Raw genomic sequence first — 16067 nt, 5'->3', positions numbered from 1 at the left:
ATCCAGTCGGGTTTTCAGGATATCCCCAATGAATATGCATTGAAAGCAGTGCATGCACATAGATCTCATGCATATTCATTGGGGAAAACCTGACTGGATTGTGGCCCTCATGGAGGGACTTTGAGACCCCCTGACTCATAGCCTAAGTGGTTTACTTTCAGGTACTCAAGCATTTTTTCCTATCTGTCTCATTGGGCTCACACTCTGTCTAATGTACCTGGGGCAATGGGGAATAAAGTGACTTGCCCAGGGTCACAAGGAGCAGTGTGGGATTTGAACCCACAACCTCAGGGTGCTAAGGCTGTAGCTCTAACCACTGCCAGAGTTGAAGAAGAGATCTAAAGTGTCATGTTGGCACAGCTCTTATCAGTCTTTTGGCAGTCCATCTGCTGCTAGTCCTGAAGTGCTCATAGCTTGAGGTGCTCTCTGTTGTAATACTGCAGTTTGCAGTTTATATATGCATTTCAAGTTTGATTTACAGTTTTTTGCAAGTTTCTTGTTGCAATAGTATATTGAGGCTTGTGGAAGGTTCAGGAGATCTTTACAAAAGAGATCAATGTCTTTCATGAAATAATACCGTGAACAGGTGTCCAGAACATTCAGGAGGTCATCTTTATGATTCAATGCATCAAAGTGAACTACCATATATTTGTTCAGAGAAGACTGATTTTTCAAGTCACAGCAGAAGATATTGAGAGCGTGGTTGAACATAAAGTTAACTGCATCTTTGTGGCATGCTGTGGTCTCGGCAAGAGATGCAACCCACTTGTTTCTTTCGCTGGAAATTAGAAAAATAATCTTATCTGCCCTATCTTTCTGAGCAACAAGCCATTGTACAGGACCCATTTCAGCAATCCTCTCTTGTTGCCACATATCTAAAATAACATCCGCCCTGCAGTAGTCATTTAGAAATTCAGCAAAGGCAAGAACTGTGCTTTGAAAATACGTTTTTTCTTTGTGATATATAAGAAGTACTTTCAGAGCAGGTTGCATCTCTGCAGAGTAAATCAAAGGTGTTCTCATGACTTTACCTAGAAAAAAAGAACAACATGGGTTTCAGGCTGTTTTTCTACATTAATTTTATTCTGGTTTTAAAAAAGAATGTTACGTAAGCAAGCCAAACTAGAACATATGAAGTTTATTTGATATCCTAAAGGTTGCTCATGATTATTATTTTTTTTAATTGAAATTTATTAATGTATCCAAACAAGTATACAGGATATGCTGAGGCTGGAATCGGTCCAGAGAATGGCCACCCGGATGGTCTCGGGACTGAAGGATCTCCCGTACGAAGAACGGTTAGATAAATTACAGCTATATTCGCTCGAGGAGCGCAGGGAGAGGGGAGACATGATCGAGACGTTCAAGTATCTCACGGGCCGCATCGAGGTAGAAGAAGATATCTTCTTTTTCAGGGGTCCCACGGCAACAAGAGGACACCCGTGGAAAATCAGAGGCGGGAAACTGCACGGTGACACCAGGAAATTCTTTTTCACCGAAAGGGTGGTGGATCGCTGGAATGGTCTTCCACTTCAGGTGATTGAGGCCAACAGCGTGCCTGATTTTAAGACCAAATGGGATCGACACGTGGGTTCTATTCGCAAAGTAAAGGCAGGGGAGGGTCATTAGGGTGGGCAGACTGGATGGGCCTTGGCCCTTATCTGCCGTCGATTTCTATGTTTCTATGTTTCTATGATATGGGAATTTACACAAAAAATATAGAAATATTATTTCTTAATACAACTTAAATCAGTCATAGAAAATCAGAAATCCCATCAAGCCCACATCATTGAGGATGATTATTTTTTTTAATCTTCTGAAGTACTTCATAGTTCCATACATTAACTAACTGATTACTTTTATTGTCAAAAGTAAGATGGCAACTTTCTTTTTCACTAGACGGATGGAGAAAGAGTTTCTGGTTTGCTGCTAGCACTGTAGATAAAGTCCCATGCAACCTCACATCTCCAGAAACATCACTTCATCTCAATGGACATGGCTATCCAATAACCAATTCCATTAAAATGCTGGGAATCACGCTTGATTGTCAACTGATTTGGACCAATCACACAAATTTAGTGGTACAAAAATGTTTTTATATATTATGGAAATTGCAGACCATTAAAAAATATTTTGATCCAGTGTCTTCTAGGCTATTGGTACAATCATTGATCTTACTTATTCTGGATTATTGTAATATCATTTATTTGGGATCTTCCCAAAAAATTTTAAGAAGATTGAGAATAATTCAGAACACCGCGGTCCGATTGATTTTTGGTGTGAAGAAGAATGACCACGTCAGCCCATATTATCATTTATTGCATTGGTTAGCGTTAGAAGCACAAGAGTATTATTCAGATTTTCTTGCATTTGTTTTAAGTTGATATCAGGATTGTCTCCACTTTATCTTTCCCTTCACTTTGAGTTATAGAGACCATCAAGGAATACAAGAAGTTCTCACTTATTTGCCTATCCTAAGCCAAATGGTGTCCGATATAAGACCTTTTTTGACAGGACCTTAGAGTTTCAAGCAGGTAAACTCCAATTGTGGCTTGGTGAATGTATTCATTGAGACAAGTCCTACTGTTCTTTTTGAAAATTAGTCAAGTCTTCTCTGTTTGACAAATTTATCACTTAGTTGGGTATTTTTAAGATTGTAATCATATTTTTAACTTTTATTGTATGATTTTATTTTTATGATATGAATGTATTTCGCTGACTGTCCAGTTTCTTATGGTGTAAACCGCCTAGAACTTTTGGTAATGGCGGTATAAAAGAATAAATTTATTATTATTATTAGCACGTCTCTGTCTCCACAAATGATAGGTAAAGCAAACCCATAAATATGGAGAGTTTCAGTGCATGAACCATTTTTTCTGGGATATTGTTATCTGGGGTTGGCACTTTGATTATTTTTAAATAAAATGGATTTTAAAATGTTTAGGAAATTAGTTTTTGTTTAGTGAAATGTTTTATACTATCATTTTTGGTCTGTGACAGTTGGTAGGATGACAATTGGTAGGATACGACAATTGGTAGGATCTTCCTACCAATTGTTGTACCCAATTGCTCTACATCTACCAATTGTCCTAACCTGTCAGAAATGTCAAAATTAAAAATCTAAATAGTTCACAGCTTCTCATCAGCTAATCGCAGCAGGGGATTCCTCGATCAGCTGAGCCGGCAGGGAGATCCGTGATTTTTCTATCCTTTCTTTCCTCACAGCCCTCCTCCAAAGAGAGAGCCCCTTTCCACTGAGTCCAACACCCCAACACACCTCCAACATCCCCTAACACTCAAATACACTCCCCATATCCCTACAAACCTGGCAGAGAGATCCCAGATTCTTCTCTCCCAACCACTGATCCCCCCAAGTCCCCCTCCCGCTGAGTCAGACATCCCTCCCCCCCAATAATCCCCACATACTCCTGACATCTCCCTACACACCCCTGTACCTTCGTATGAAAAATTTGCAGGAGAGAAGCCCACTACCTCCTGCCATTAGGGCTGCCTCATCAAAATGGTGGCCCTTCCCCCTCCCAGTGCATCTTGGGCTGCACAAGACCCCATTTGGCCAATCAGGGCCTTGCGTCCCTCCCAAGAAGCACTGAGAGGGGGAAAGGTTCCCATTTTGAAGAGGTGGCCCTGTCGGCAGGAGGGTATTGGCCGCTGTATTGTTTAAAGAAGGGCGGTTTATTAAACTATCCCTCCTGCTGATTTTTCATCTGAAGGGGAGGGGGTGTTGGGGGATGTCAGGGGGTGTGTGAGGATGTTGGGGGGGTAGGGTTGGAGGGATGGGTGGAAGAGAGAGGAATTGGGGTTCGGTGGGAGAGAGGCTATCTCTGGAGGGGGGGGGGGGCTGGGGGATTGGTGGATGTAGGAAGGGAGAGAGGAATCCTGGATCACCCTGCCAGTTCAGCACTGTAGGAAGTAAACCTGTGGATTATAATTTGGAATACTTTGCAATCGTTTTTGAGACCATACCGGCACAGTTAAAACTTTTTCAATCTCCTTTCGGTTCCCTGACGCAGTATCAAAACGTGCCACGTCGGAACCTACAATCTGAGATAAGTTTGTTATTTTGCATTTTCAAACCTTATAAGAACATGGTAACTGTGGGTACACAGTACAATGAATGTTTTTGATATCAACAAAATTATTTTGAACATGCGATGTTTGGGTGGTGAGGCAATAGCCTTGGGGTTTGCCCCTTGTTCTTTGCCTTCATGTCTCTGAGCATAAGTTTCAATATAAGCTGATATAATTTCAAATAAATGATTTAGATTTTAAGCTAGAGTGATTTTGTATCAAATTTGCCATATCCACTTCAATCACTCATTTTGGAATATTGAGCCTTGAGTCCCCATTTGATGTTTTTTGGTTCAGCTAAACTGGCAAAGGGAATCCCTGATCAGCTGTGAGCCAGAAGGACTCCACGAAGCCCGGTTTTGTGGAGTCCTGCCAGCTCAGCTGATCAGAAATTCCCCTACTACGATCAACTGATGGCAAGCCATAGACTATTTAGAATTTTAATTTGGACATTTCTGACAGGGTAGGACAATTAGTAGATGTAGGGCAATTGGACAAGACAATTGGTAGGAAGATCTTACCAATTATAATACCAATTGGCAGGATCCCCATCATTTTGTATTTTTTTTTCTCCCAGTCTTTTCTTTTGACCTAAAATGAAGTGTCAGTTCACAGAATTGTTGCCCTAATTTTTATTAATTGTCTTAAAGCATTCCTAAGAGCAGCATTTAAATTCTCATTTTAGTACACTGAGGAGTTCTTATACAAAGATGCAGTAAAAAGTGTCCATAGTGTGCCCTTACACAGGTTTTTTCTGCATGGTAAGGCCATTTTTTATCACTGCCAGATAATGGCCAATTTTCCAAATTAACAGCCATGCATGCATGAGCCCTTACTGCCACCTATTTTGTAGGTGGTAAGAGCAGTGCAGAGCAATATAGATGCATAGACTAACACAGAAATGCCCACTCTCCCCCCCCTCCCCCAGAACAATTAAAAAGTATTTTAGTGCATTATTTTGTGCATGTACATTCAGAACTTACTGCAGGATACCTCATCTTGTTCCATAATAAGCAGTAAAAGGATCCCTGAATGATTCATGCTCTCCTAAAGTTGCTGAACTAAGATATTTTTTTTTCCAGCCTTAAAAGGGGCAGATGGTTATGTTTTGGATTTTTGAAAAAAGAAGAAAGTTATGACAGCTTGGTTTGAATACCTGAAAGTCTATATACTTTTCGCCATGCACAGAGTGGTTAATTCTTCTTTACTAACCTGAGTATCTGTTCCCAACCAAGCTTCCAGATAAACTTTTCTAGCTGTCGAGTAATAGTTTCTTAACTTGGACAGGGTTGCCTCTCCCTGATAACTGGAGAGGACTTGCTTTGGCTTATTATGTAATGAAAACTGGGCACTGCACTAGGTCGATCCAAAAAAGCCTTTACTGAAACAAAGCAAGAGTTGATCCTTCCTGCCTGTGATGGTGTATATATCCCGACACTGACCAGCAGAGGGAAGTCTCAGCAGCAGAAGCAGGAGTACATTTGCATATAGATTCTGCAAAGATACCTGGAAACTCTACTCACCCTGAGTGGAAAAGGGATTTTAAAACAAAAGTTCCAGAGCTAGGAAAAGCAAGAGCTGCAGGAGCTTAGGCGGCTCTTCACTAATAACCCATTGATCATTGTAACCAAGGAAACAACAGAAATTAAATTAATATCTTTTAAAAGATTATTCTTCCAGGATTCTGGGGCATTGTTCATAATTATGGTTCCCCAATTATCCCAAAGGGATGGGAAATAAGTATGCTTTGTTGTGCTTCTTTAAGTTTTTGAGAGTGCTTTCAACTCCTAACTCCTCTCACCTTGGGTTCTGCATCCCCAACTTTATATGTGATGTCTGTCTTTCCAAGTTAGATTGTAAGCTCTTCAGAGCTGGAACCGTCTATAAATGTCAAAATATTCAGTGCTGTGTATGCCTTTCAGTGCTATTTAAGTAATGTACTTCTAAAGATATGCCATATTCAGATTTCACGCCATACACTTACCACTATAAGTATCAGGTTGTGTTTTTGACTGTGTAAAAAGACCTTGAGAAACAGAGAGTTCTTACCATGCTTCCAAATAAAGTAGACTACAGGAACAGCCACAATAATGAGTGATAAACTAGTTAAAATGATGATGTATGGTGGTCTTCCCTTCAAGACAGGTTCTAACATAGAAAGAAAACAGTAAGGTGAAAGATCTCACTTGAGATATTATATACTTAGTATTAAATTCAGTATATGGTGCTTAAATTTAGATGCTGAGAAAAATTCTATAAAAAGGTGCTCTGGGCTGATGCCTTTATAAAAATAGTGTTTAGTATGGATTCCTTACCCAACTTTCAAACAATGTGTAATGGAGAAAATATTTCTTCCTACAACATGTAATTAAACTTTGGAATTTGTTGCCAGACAATGTAGTAAAAATCAGCTTAGCAGGGATTAAAAAAGGTTTGGATAATTTCTTAAAAGAGACGACCATGGGCCATTATTGAGATGGCTTGGGGAAGTCCACTGCTTATTCCTAGGATAAGTAGCATAAAAATCTGTTTTATTACATGGGATCCAGCTTGGTACATGGGACATGGGTTGGCCACTGTTGGAAACTGAATGCTGAGCTTGATGGACCTTCGATCTGTCCCAGTATGGCCATTCTTATGTTCTTAAAACCTGCTGAAAATCCTGGTGCGCAAATTGAGTGTAGTCTTGGTATTCTATAACACTACGCCTAACTTTTCAAAATGGCAATGGCCTTACAACCATTTGTGTTGCACATGTGACCTTTAGGTCAGCGTCAGCACTGTTATGCAGGCAAATGTACATGCAAATCCAAGTTGGTGCCAATTAACATTAATAATTGACACCTCATTAATTTGCACGCACATCTGCTCTGTGCACCCAAATTTAGGCAACTTGTATAGAATCCAGGGATTAATGCTGACATTGTGACGTAGTAATGTTTCATCTTTTTCCATCTATCAGAGAGAAGGAGTTCAGGCTGGTATCAATGGAAGGCCTTGAATTCAGTTTGAGTCAGTTAAGCTCCACTGATTGGCTGAAGATACTGCAAAAGCACTGTTGCTTCTTATGGATGATGTTAGTGCTAGACTTGGGCCCATGTTTGAGGGGTTCTAAAAGAATTTTAGTACCTGGCCGGGCCAAGGATTGTTGGTACAATGACTGGACTAAGCGCAATGGATAGAGGGGATATAATATAAGGCGGAATCTTTCAAGTTTTATTTTACTTAATAATCCACACCTTACATTTGTACTATCTGAGCAGTTTACAGTAATTAAAATTCCAGAATAAAAAAGACAACAATTAATAGGACAGAAATGAAGGAGAATGTCAGGCAGGGTCCCGCTATTTGCATTCATACCATCACACTGCAAAAGAACAGGCCAAGAATTTAAGCAGGTTCGGATTCAATGTCTTAAGCATACTTTTGAATCTTTCATTTGTCAAATAGTTATAAATGAAGGCTCATAGCATCAGGAACCTAGTGTGGGTCCTGATTAAAGCTGGAAGTCCAAAGTAGCAGGAAGAAACTGCTGGGTCAAAACTGTCGTTAAGAAAACATTCTAGTGCAATAGGCATGTCAATCTGGATGATAGAGTATTCTCCCCCATGCTTGCGAGTGGTGCAGAAGGACTCCACTCCAGGTTTTCAATTCCTCCTCCTTCATCAGAGGGCTCTGCTGCTTCCTTCTGTGTTTTTCATTCTGAACGGGAGCCTTAAGGAGTCTTTCTGATCTGCTCTGTATAGTTTGTCTAATTTTTTGTTTTTTTTCATGGTTTTTGGTGAGTTTCACCAGGTCAAGGGGAAAGTTCTGCCTGTGTAGAGAAGCATCAGATTTGAGATCTGCAGCTGACAGGCCAATCCCTCTGTGGTACCTGTTGGCCAGCCTGCAGAAACTGTTGTGGCGCTCGGGGTCTGGACCCCTAGAAGTTTTTCTCACCTACTGAGTTACAGGGGCTCGAGCATAGGTTGTTAGGCACCCACAGGGGGCTCTTCAGAGTGCCAGCTGTGTTTCGTCTCCCCCTTTTTGTGTGCATGAGTCCGAGGATCAGTTAGACTTTGCTCCAACTGGCAGCCCAAAGATTTCAGTGTTGGAGGACAGTTCTTTCTGCCATTTCCTAAAAAGTCCCCAACCTCTAAAATCCTATTTTCTGTGTTTTTTTTATTTTCTGATAGTTGGTTTTGGGTGCCAAAACACTGCTGCAGTGGCCATCTTGGATTTTATGATTTTGGTTTTCAGAGTTCTCCTCAAAACTGGTAGGGAAGGAATCCCCTGGCTGTTTTGCCCCTAATTCATGCCATATTTGCACTGGATGGACACTGGAAGAGCACCCATGCACCACATGCTGCACAGCATGTGAAGGGGGGCAGGAGTCTTCTGGTGAAGGAGGAGGAATCGAAAACATGGAATGGATTCCTTCTACCCAACTTGCTAGCATGGGGAAAATACCCTATCATCCAGAATGACATGCCTATCTACTAGAAAAAATATTAGCAAGGTAAGAGCCTAATCTCTTTTTATCAGGGGTACATCAACCTTTCAAACACTTCTTGATAAGGTAGAATTTTGTGCATTACAAATGCCAACCTTCCACCCATCATGATATTTATGAATATTCAACAACATCTAAATGAAGCTTTCAACTTTAAAACTCTATATTCAAAATGCTGTATCTAGTTTGAAGAAATCTAGGGTGGTAAACAATTGATTGACTTGGATCTTAGTGATTTCAAGTGTGATTTAAAATTTAAAACAAGAATTCTACCTTGATCTTCAAAACAGTGGGTAGCTCTTACTTGATGAGTTACACAGTCAGCTCCACAGCTGGGAAAGGAAAGAGTTACCTGACAGAAATAATATGGGAATGTTTAGTCTTCTTTTCATGGATGCCTAAACTTTTTTACACAATGGTAGCTTCTGTACAATTACTGCGAGAGGTCACAGCAGTCATTTTCTTTTAACAGCCTCAAGGGACAGGAGCAAATACTCTTCGCTCCTGCCCCTGATGACCTCATGGACCACAAGGAACATAAGGTAGGCCCAAGGGTCTGCCTTTACTATGGGGAGAGGGCGGTTGAGATAAGGAGGGTAGGAGAAAGGTCATATTCATTATGGCAGGTTGGGGGGGAGGGAAAGAGGGGACTTTGTGAGGCAATTGAGATGAGGAGTGGCCTAGTGGTAGAGCTGCTGCCTCTGCACCCAGAGGTTGTAGGATTGAATCCCAGGGCTGCTCTTTGTGACCTTGGGCAAGTTACTTAATCCTTCATTGTCCCAGGTACAAAATAAGTGCATATATATATATATATATATATGTAAGGTTACCAGATTTTATGTCAGTAAAATCCTGACCCCTAGATCCACCCCCCCAAGCCCATCCAGTTCCACCCATTCCTGCTCCGTTATGCCCCAACGTAGATGGTGCTCCAATCTGTAAAGTTAGGAATTTCTATGAAATATTCTACATGCTTCACTCCTCTCCACTACTTCCTGCCCTCCATAGTCCTCCCTATCCTCATCTAACCCCTTCCTCTGTAATGCTGCCTAGAGCTTTTATAGGTATATGCGACACACAAATGGAAGAAATAAAATTATGCTACGTTTAGCACTTTAATTATAACTTCCATCTAAACCATGGACAAAAGAGATACGTGGAAAAGAGATGTCAATTTTAATGCCAACTAGGGGCTATTTACCTTTACTTTAACGTTGTGTATTTTGCCGTCCATTGGTATCCGAACAGAAACTCTGGTATTATTGGCCTGAGACAATAAATAGAATAAAACAGATACGTTATTTTGATCATTATGTTTTGTGTATTCATGGAGCATGGTGATAGTTTATTAGAAGAAGTCCATCTACTCTTTTCTCAAAATAACATAAAATTAGTCATGTAAAACAGCATAAGAACAGCCTTACTGGGTCAGACCAATGGTCCATCAAGCCCAGTAGTCCGTTCTCACAGTGGCCAATCCAGGTGTAGCAACATTCCATGCAACTAATACAGGGCAAGCAGTGGCTTCCTCCATGTCTTTCTCAATAGCAGACTATGGACTTTGCCTCCAGAAACTTGTCCAAACCTTTCTTAAAACCGGCTACACTATCCGCTCTTACCACAACCTCTGGCAACACGTTCCAGAGCTTAACTATTCTCTGAGTGAAAAAAAAATTTCCTCCTATTTAAAAGTATTTCCCTGTAACTTCATCGAGCGTCCCCTAGTCTTTGTAATTTTTGACGGAGCAAAAAATCGATCCACTTGTACCCGTTCTACTCCACTCAGGATTTTGTAGACTTCAATCCTATCTCCCCTCAGCCGTCTCTTTTCCAAGCTGAAGAGCCCTAACCATTTTAGTCTTTCCTCATACGAGAGGAGTTCCATCCCTTTTACCATCTTGGTTGCTCTTCTTTGAACCTTTTCTAGCACCACTATATCTTTCTTGAGATAAGGAGACCAGAATTGAACGCAATACTCCAAATGAGGTCGCACCATGGAGCGATACGGGGGCATTATGACATTCTTAGTCTTGTTAACCGTCCCTTTTTAAATAATTCCCAGCATCCTGTTTGCTTTTTTGGCCGCCTTCGCACATTGGGCAGAAGGTTTCATCGTATTGTCTACAATGATACCCAGATCCTTTTCTTGGGCGCTAACCCCCAAGGTGGACCCTAGCATCCGGTAACTGTGATTCAGGTTATTCTTCCCAATGTGCATCACTTTGCGTTTGTCCACATTAAATTTCATCTGCCACTTGGACGCCCAGTCTTCCAATTTCCTAAGGTCCGCCTGCAATTTTTCACAATCCGCATGCGTTTTAACAACTTTGAACAGTTTAGTGTCATCTGCAAATCTAATCACCTCACTCGTCGTTCCAATTTCCAGCATTTGGTCTATTTTTAAAATTTTATTGTTATTAAAGTTATCAATCTAATACATCAAGTAATTTGAAAATGAAAGTAAATCCACAAACACAGGGAAAAGAGAGAGAAAGGAAATACAAAAATGTTTTCAATATACAGCATATGCCACTCATTAACAAATGAAAAACAGAAGGGGGAATAAGAAGGAAAATTAGAATGATAGGAGCATCCTTCTATATAAAGGAAAGTAAGGACAATTGATATTTGTGGCTTTTCCAATGGATTCTATTACAAATGTGAGGCCTAATAAGCTCTTAAGAACCCTCCACCACTACCAGGGAAGAGACTGACACTGGAACAATAGGGGATCTAGCATCTAAAAAACTTTTTCAAAAGACTTATCCTCAATTTTATCATGACATTTACATAAAAATGTTCCTCCCAGAGCACGTAGTCTAGGTCTTAAGGACAAAAGGGCCTTAAATCTTAATTGCATTGCTCTGGAGAAGTCGGGAAAAACTGTAACATTACATCCCAGAAATGACACCAATTTAGCCCAAAAATACAGTCTCGGTTTCTGTGATCTATCATGCTTCAAGACAAAAGTTTGATCTATTTTAGCACTTAGGTCGGCGCACCCAGACAATCTAGGCACCTAACTTAACTTTTTAACTGGTTCAGCCATTTATTATTTTTTTTTTAAACCCCAATTAAAAAACTAATTTCCTGGTAGGTGCCTAACTTGGTAGACCTGATGTAGGCGTTGACACCAAGGCGCGTACCAGCTCCTACCTGAAAAGTAGGTGTGGTTAGGGATGGAGTTTGGGCATAGATTGAGTTAAGCACCGGTATTTTCGGCCTAGAAAACCCTGGCCTAATAGGCCGGCACCTAAGTTTTAAACACTTACCGATGCCTAACTTGATTTAGGCGCCATTAAAAATTGCACTGGCTGCCGATGGAAGCAAGAGTTTTGTTTAAATTCTCCTGTCTTTGCTTTAAACTAATATTTGGCTTGATCCCTTTGTTCCCTCACTTTTCTTTGGATTGCTCTAACAGGCCTACACGTAGAATCCTTATATTTACTTACCCAACAATAAAGGCTCATTGTTATAAAAGATTCCTGGACAGAACTCTTGCTTTCCAGGCAGGTAAATTGAATGACTGGTTAGGTAATACTCTTAAGCACGCCCCATCCTATTTTAGTTTTAGAAAATCAGTAAAAACACAATTGTTTGACCTAAGGACTCATTGAAGAGATTACCATTGTCTTTGAATATTGATATTTAATTGCTATCGTTCCTTAAAAAGTTTTCTCAAAGTGTGCATGGTCTGATATATGCATAGCTCAACATACGAGTATAATTGCTTAGTAGTTATGTAAGCACGTAGGAATACCTCATAAATATTGCTCTTTCCAATCCGCGTACAGAAATAAAGGGAATCTGGGCAACTGAGCAGTTGAATATCATATTTAGCTGCAAGACTGCTGACAGTAAAATTCACTTCCATTGCTTCCATAGTTTGGCAGGTAGTTATATTTGGATTCCATAGGCTTCCTAGGTGCAGTTTATGAAAAACAATTACAAGATTCAGCCAACTCTTTTCCACGAAGAAGAAACAGTGTTCATTACTTCTAGGACTGTTTTATTTAGAATCAGATCTCCTCCCAGGGGAAGATTCTCTAATGTTCACAGTAAAATCTGAAGAGCCACTATTGTAATGATTTAAAAAAGATGATTCATTGTTTAAAAACTATGCATACAAATGAGGTTCACGGAGGGTCGCTAAATTTGCATGGGCTAATCAAAGCCTTAAGCCCCTCCCTGGTGTATCCCAGGATACACCAGGGAGGAGAAGGTCCGCCATTTTGAAGAGGTGGGCCTGCTGGCTGGAGGAAGTAGGCATCCCTCTGGCCGGCCTTCAAAAACAAGGTAGGGGGGCAGGGGGTTGTCCGGGGCATGATGGTGGTGGCAGGAGGGAGTGGACATCCTTCCTGCTATTGGGGGGGGTGGGGGGTTGCTTGACGGTGGCGGGATGGAGTGGGCATCCCTCCTGCCAAGGGTGTTGGGGAGGGGGTGAGGGGAAAATTTTCTAGCAGGTCTGAGCAGTCAAGCCTTACTTTCCTGTCAGTGCCTGAGCCAATCAGCACTCAAGCACTGACCAGAAAGTAAGGATACGACAGCTCAGACCTGCCGGAAAATTTTGCCCACAAATGTAGGACAGCGAAGTTAGGGAATCACCCAGCAATACTAGAGAATTGCCTGGAGTGCTCGTTTAAATATTAATGACCTCGTTGTAATACATTCGCATGGCAGAGTCGGAGTCTGCTGGAAAGCTCAGAAAAGACTATGGTAAGCACTTTTGAGAACTGGCTGCTAGAATATATCCACGCTAAACCCGCTGGATCCGGTTTAACGACCATTGTTAAAGGCACAGTGAGTTTTGAGAATCTTCTCAGTCTGCTACACTTAGGGTTACCATATGGCTCCAGAAAAAGGAGGACAGATTGAGACATATGGGTTTTACTTCCATTGCTTTCAATGGAAGGAAAACCCAGCTGCGAGGTTCACTTAATCCCCCCATTGCCCCAGGTACATTAGATAAATGGTGAGCCCGCCAGAACAGACAGGGAAAAATGCTTGAGTACCTAAATAAATTCATGTAAACTATTCTGAACTCTCCTGGGAGAATGGTACAGAAAATTGAATAAATAAATGTCTCAATCTGTCCTCCTTCCTTCCATTGCTTTCAATGGAAGTCAAACCTGGATGCCTCAGCCCATCCTCCTTTTCACGGAGCCATATGGTAACCCCAGCTATACTGCAATGCAAACTTGCTTATCCATCAGTTTAAGCTGAGATTATCTCGCACTAGATTTGTTTTCTTTCAGTGTGATAGGCACATTGTGGAGATTGTCCAATTAGAGTTTTTATTTTAAAGTAACAATCCCGTTTTTTTAAAATGGTGTCTTCCGCAGAATTAAGTACCAGCAGATAAGGCGAAACCTTAGGGCTCCTTTTACAAAGGTGCGTTAGGGCTTTAACGCGCTGAATTGCCGGCCGCGCGCTAGGCCTTAACGCCAGCATTGAGCTGGCGTTAGTTCTAGAACACTGAACTTGGTACACATTAGAGAAGAAAAAGAGAATGAGTAGAAACAAGGGGTCGAAGGTCATTATATCAACACCCAATTATTTAAAACTGGATTATTTTTAATATAACTTTTGCATTATTACTATAGTAAAGGAGGACACTGTATTACTAATGACTAATGTACTCATTGTACAGATAATTATTTTGATTGTAAATCAATTGTCTCTGATAGAGTTGTGGTATATCAGGTTAATAATGGCAGTTAAACATAGGTACATACCTCTTGCTATACAGATGTCTGTATATTTCATAGTAGCATTTTCACAACCTGTAAATGTAATTTAATATTTTTATAAAGGTAATCTTTTTAAAGAATTTCAACTTTTCAAAAAAATAATTTCATGTTTTCCACTGATGATCACGTCTAACTATAGAATGTTGTAGCCAATCCACGCAGGCGTTTGTTTTATACCTTTTATTGCAGTTTATTTCAAACCTTATCAGCCATGGACCCCTAAAGAAGGCGTGTTTTCCGAAACACGGACCATGTTGGGGTCACTTGGTTTGTAATAAGGTGGTATCAATAACTGCATTGAATATTTGGTATAATAAACACTGCCTGCATCTTGTACATATTAGTTTGCTTTTTGCTCGTAGCCTACTGCAAACAATGAAAATGGTAATTACACAGAGCTATGACCAGTCCTTGGGACACATTCATATAATGCATGAGATAAATTTGTATACAATGGAGGTAGCGCATGCAAATTTCTCATGCATATTCAGTGTGGGTATCCTGAAAAACTGATTGACTAGGGTTACCAGATTTGTTCAGGAAAAAAAGGACACATGGCCTTGCCCCCCACACAAACTTTGTTTCTTCTTTCCCAAGTCTGAAGGGCCTCGGAGCATGCGCAGACACCTTCCAGACATGGTCCAGAGCTCGGGATCTTCCAAAACCCAGACAAACTGCCAGGTTTTGAAAACCGTCCGAGCACACGGACAGTCCTCTAAAAAGAGGACATGTCTGGATTTTCCCAGACATCTAGTAACCCTACATATAATCAAACATAATTAGGGTTACCATATTTTGTAAGTAAAAAAAAAAAGAGGACATGTGGCCCCACCCTACTCCATCCCACCCTAGCCCTTCCCCCACACACACCTCGTCTTTTTCCCTCCCTTCTTCTCCTTGCCTCCGCCCCTCTCCCCCATAGGATGGTACCTCTTTAGTGGCAATGGGGGGATTACCTGCAGGTGGGAGCCACATCAATCATGGTCCCACCATGGGTACTGGTGGTCCAGGGAATGGCACTCCTGTTTTGAGCCGCTTTAGGTCTGTTTCACAGTGGCAGGAAAGACCCCGGCTCTCCCTGAACTCGGGCCAGCATCTGGAGGGCGTCCATGCATGTGTGTGATGTAATATCTGCATATGCTCAAAGGCCCTCCAGATGCGGCCCTGAGCTCAGGTGAGCTGGGGCCTTTCCTGCCACTTCCTGCCAGCACCAAACAGATCTAAAGCGGCTTGCAACAGGAGCTCTTGTCCGGACCACAGGTACCTTTGGCAGGACCGCGATTGATGCGGCTCTCACTCATGGGTGACCCCTGCTGCCTGCTTCAAGATTAACAAAAAAAAAAATTAGGCTGTCCAAAACCCGGACAAACTGCCAGATTTTATAAAACCATCTGCACACCCAGACAATCCTCTAAAAAGAATACATGTCTGGGTAAATCCAGACATATGGTAACCCTATGACTGACTAGGTGTGTCCTGAATTGTGTTGAGAACCACTCTGTAGAACATTGCAAAATTAATATGAGGTATATAGAAATATTTGAGTCTTAACATTGTATTCATCACCCCACATTTTTATTCTATAGTAGTTTGCCTGGTAGTACCTGGTATAGAGATTTTATATGATAATTTCGGAGCATCCTCATTCATATTAGCTGTTGGTATATTATAAGCATTGATGTGATATTCTTTGTGTGGTTCCACAGGGAATCCCAGGTAGTGAAACTCCCACTATA

The 16067-nt window shown here is 41.1% G+C and overlaps 1 protein-coding gene across 1 annotated transcript in view; it reads right to left on the bottom strand.

The window, feature by feature from the left end:
* Positions 1-264: 264 nt before the first annotated feature.
* The window catches only part of IL17RB (interleukin 17 receptor B), a 31547-nt gene continuing 15744 nt past the window's right edge, over positions 265-16067 (bottom strand). Inside the window, exons 5-11 of the mRNA XM_033926609.1 lie at positions 15936-16062; positions 14317-14364; positions 12342-12502; positions 9783-9848; positions 8855-8933; positions 6139-6237; positions 265-1031 (exon numbers count right to left, since the gene is read on the bottom strand). Coding sequence (XP_033782500.1) covers positions 367-1031; positions 6139-6237; positions 8855-8933; positions 9783-9848; positions 12342-12502; positions 14317-14364; positions 15936-16062 — 1245 coding nt within the window. The 3' untranslated portion in view covers positions 265-366. The remainder of the gene's footprint in view (positions 1032-6138; positions 6238-8854; positions 8934-9782; positions 9849-12341; positions 12503-14316; positions 14365-15935; positions 16063-16067) is intronic.

This window comes from Geotrypetes seraphini, chromosome 17 (assembly GCF_902459505.1).
Source record: "Geotrypetes seraphini chromosome 17, aGeoSer1.1, whole genome shotgun sequence".
NCBI lineage: Eukaryota > Metazoa > Chordata > Amphibia > Gymnophiona > Dermophiidae > Geotrypetes > Geotrypetes seraphini.
Note: the sequence above shows the minus strand (reverse complement) of the source record. Positions and strands in the feature narration are given on the sequence as shown.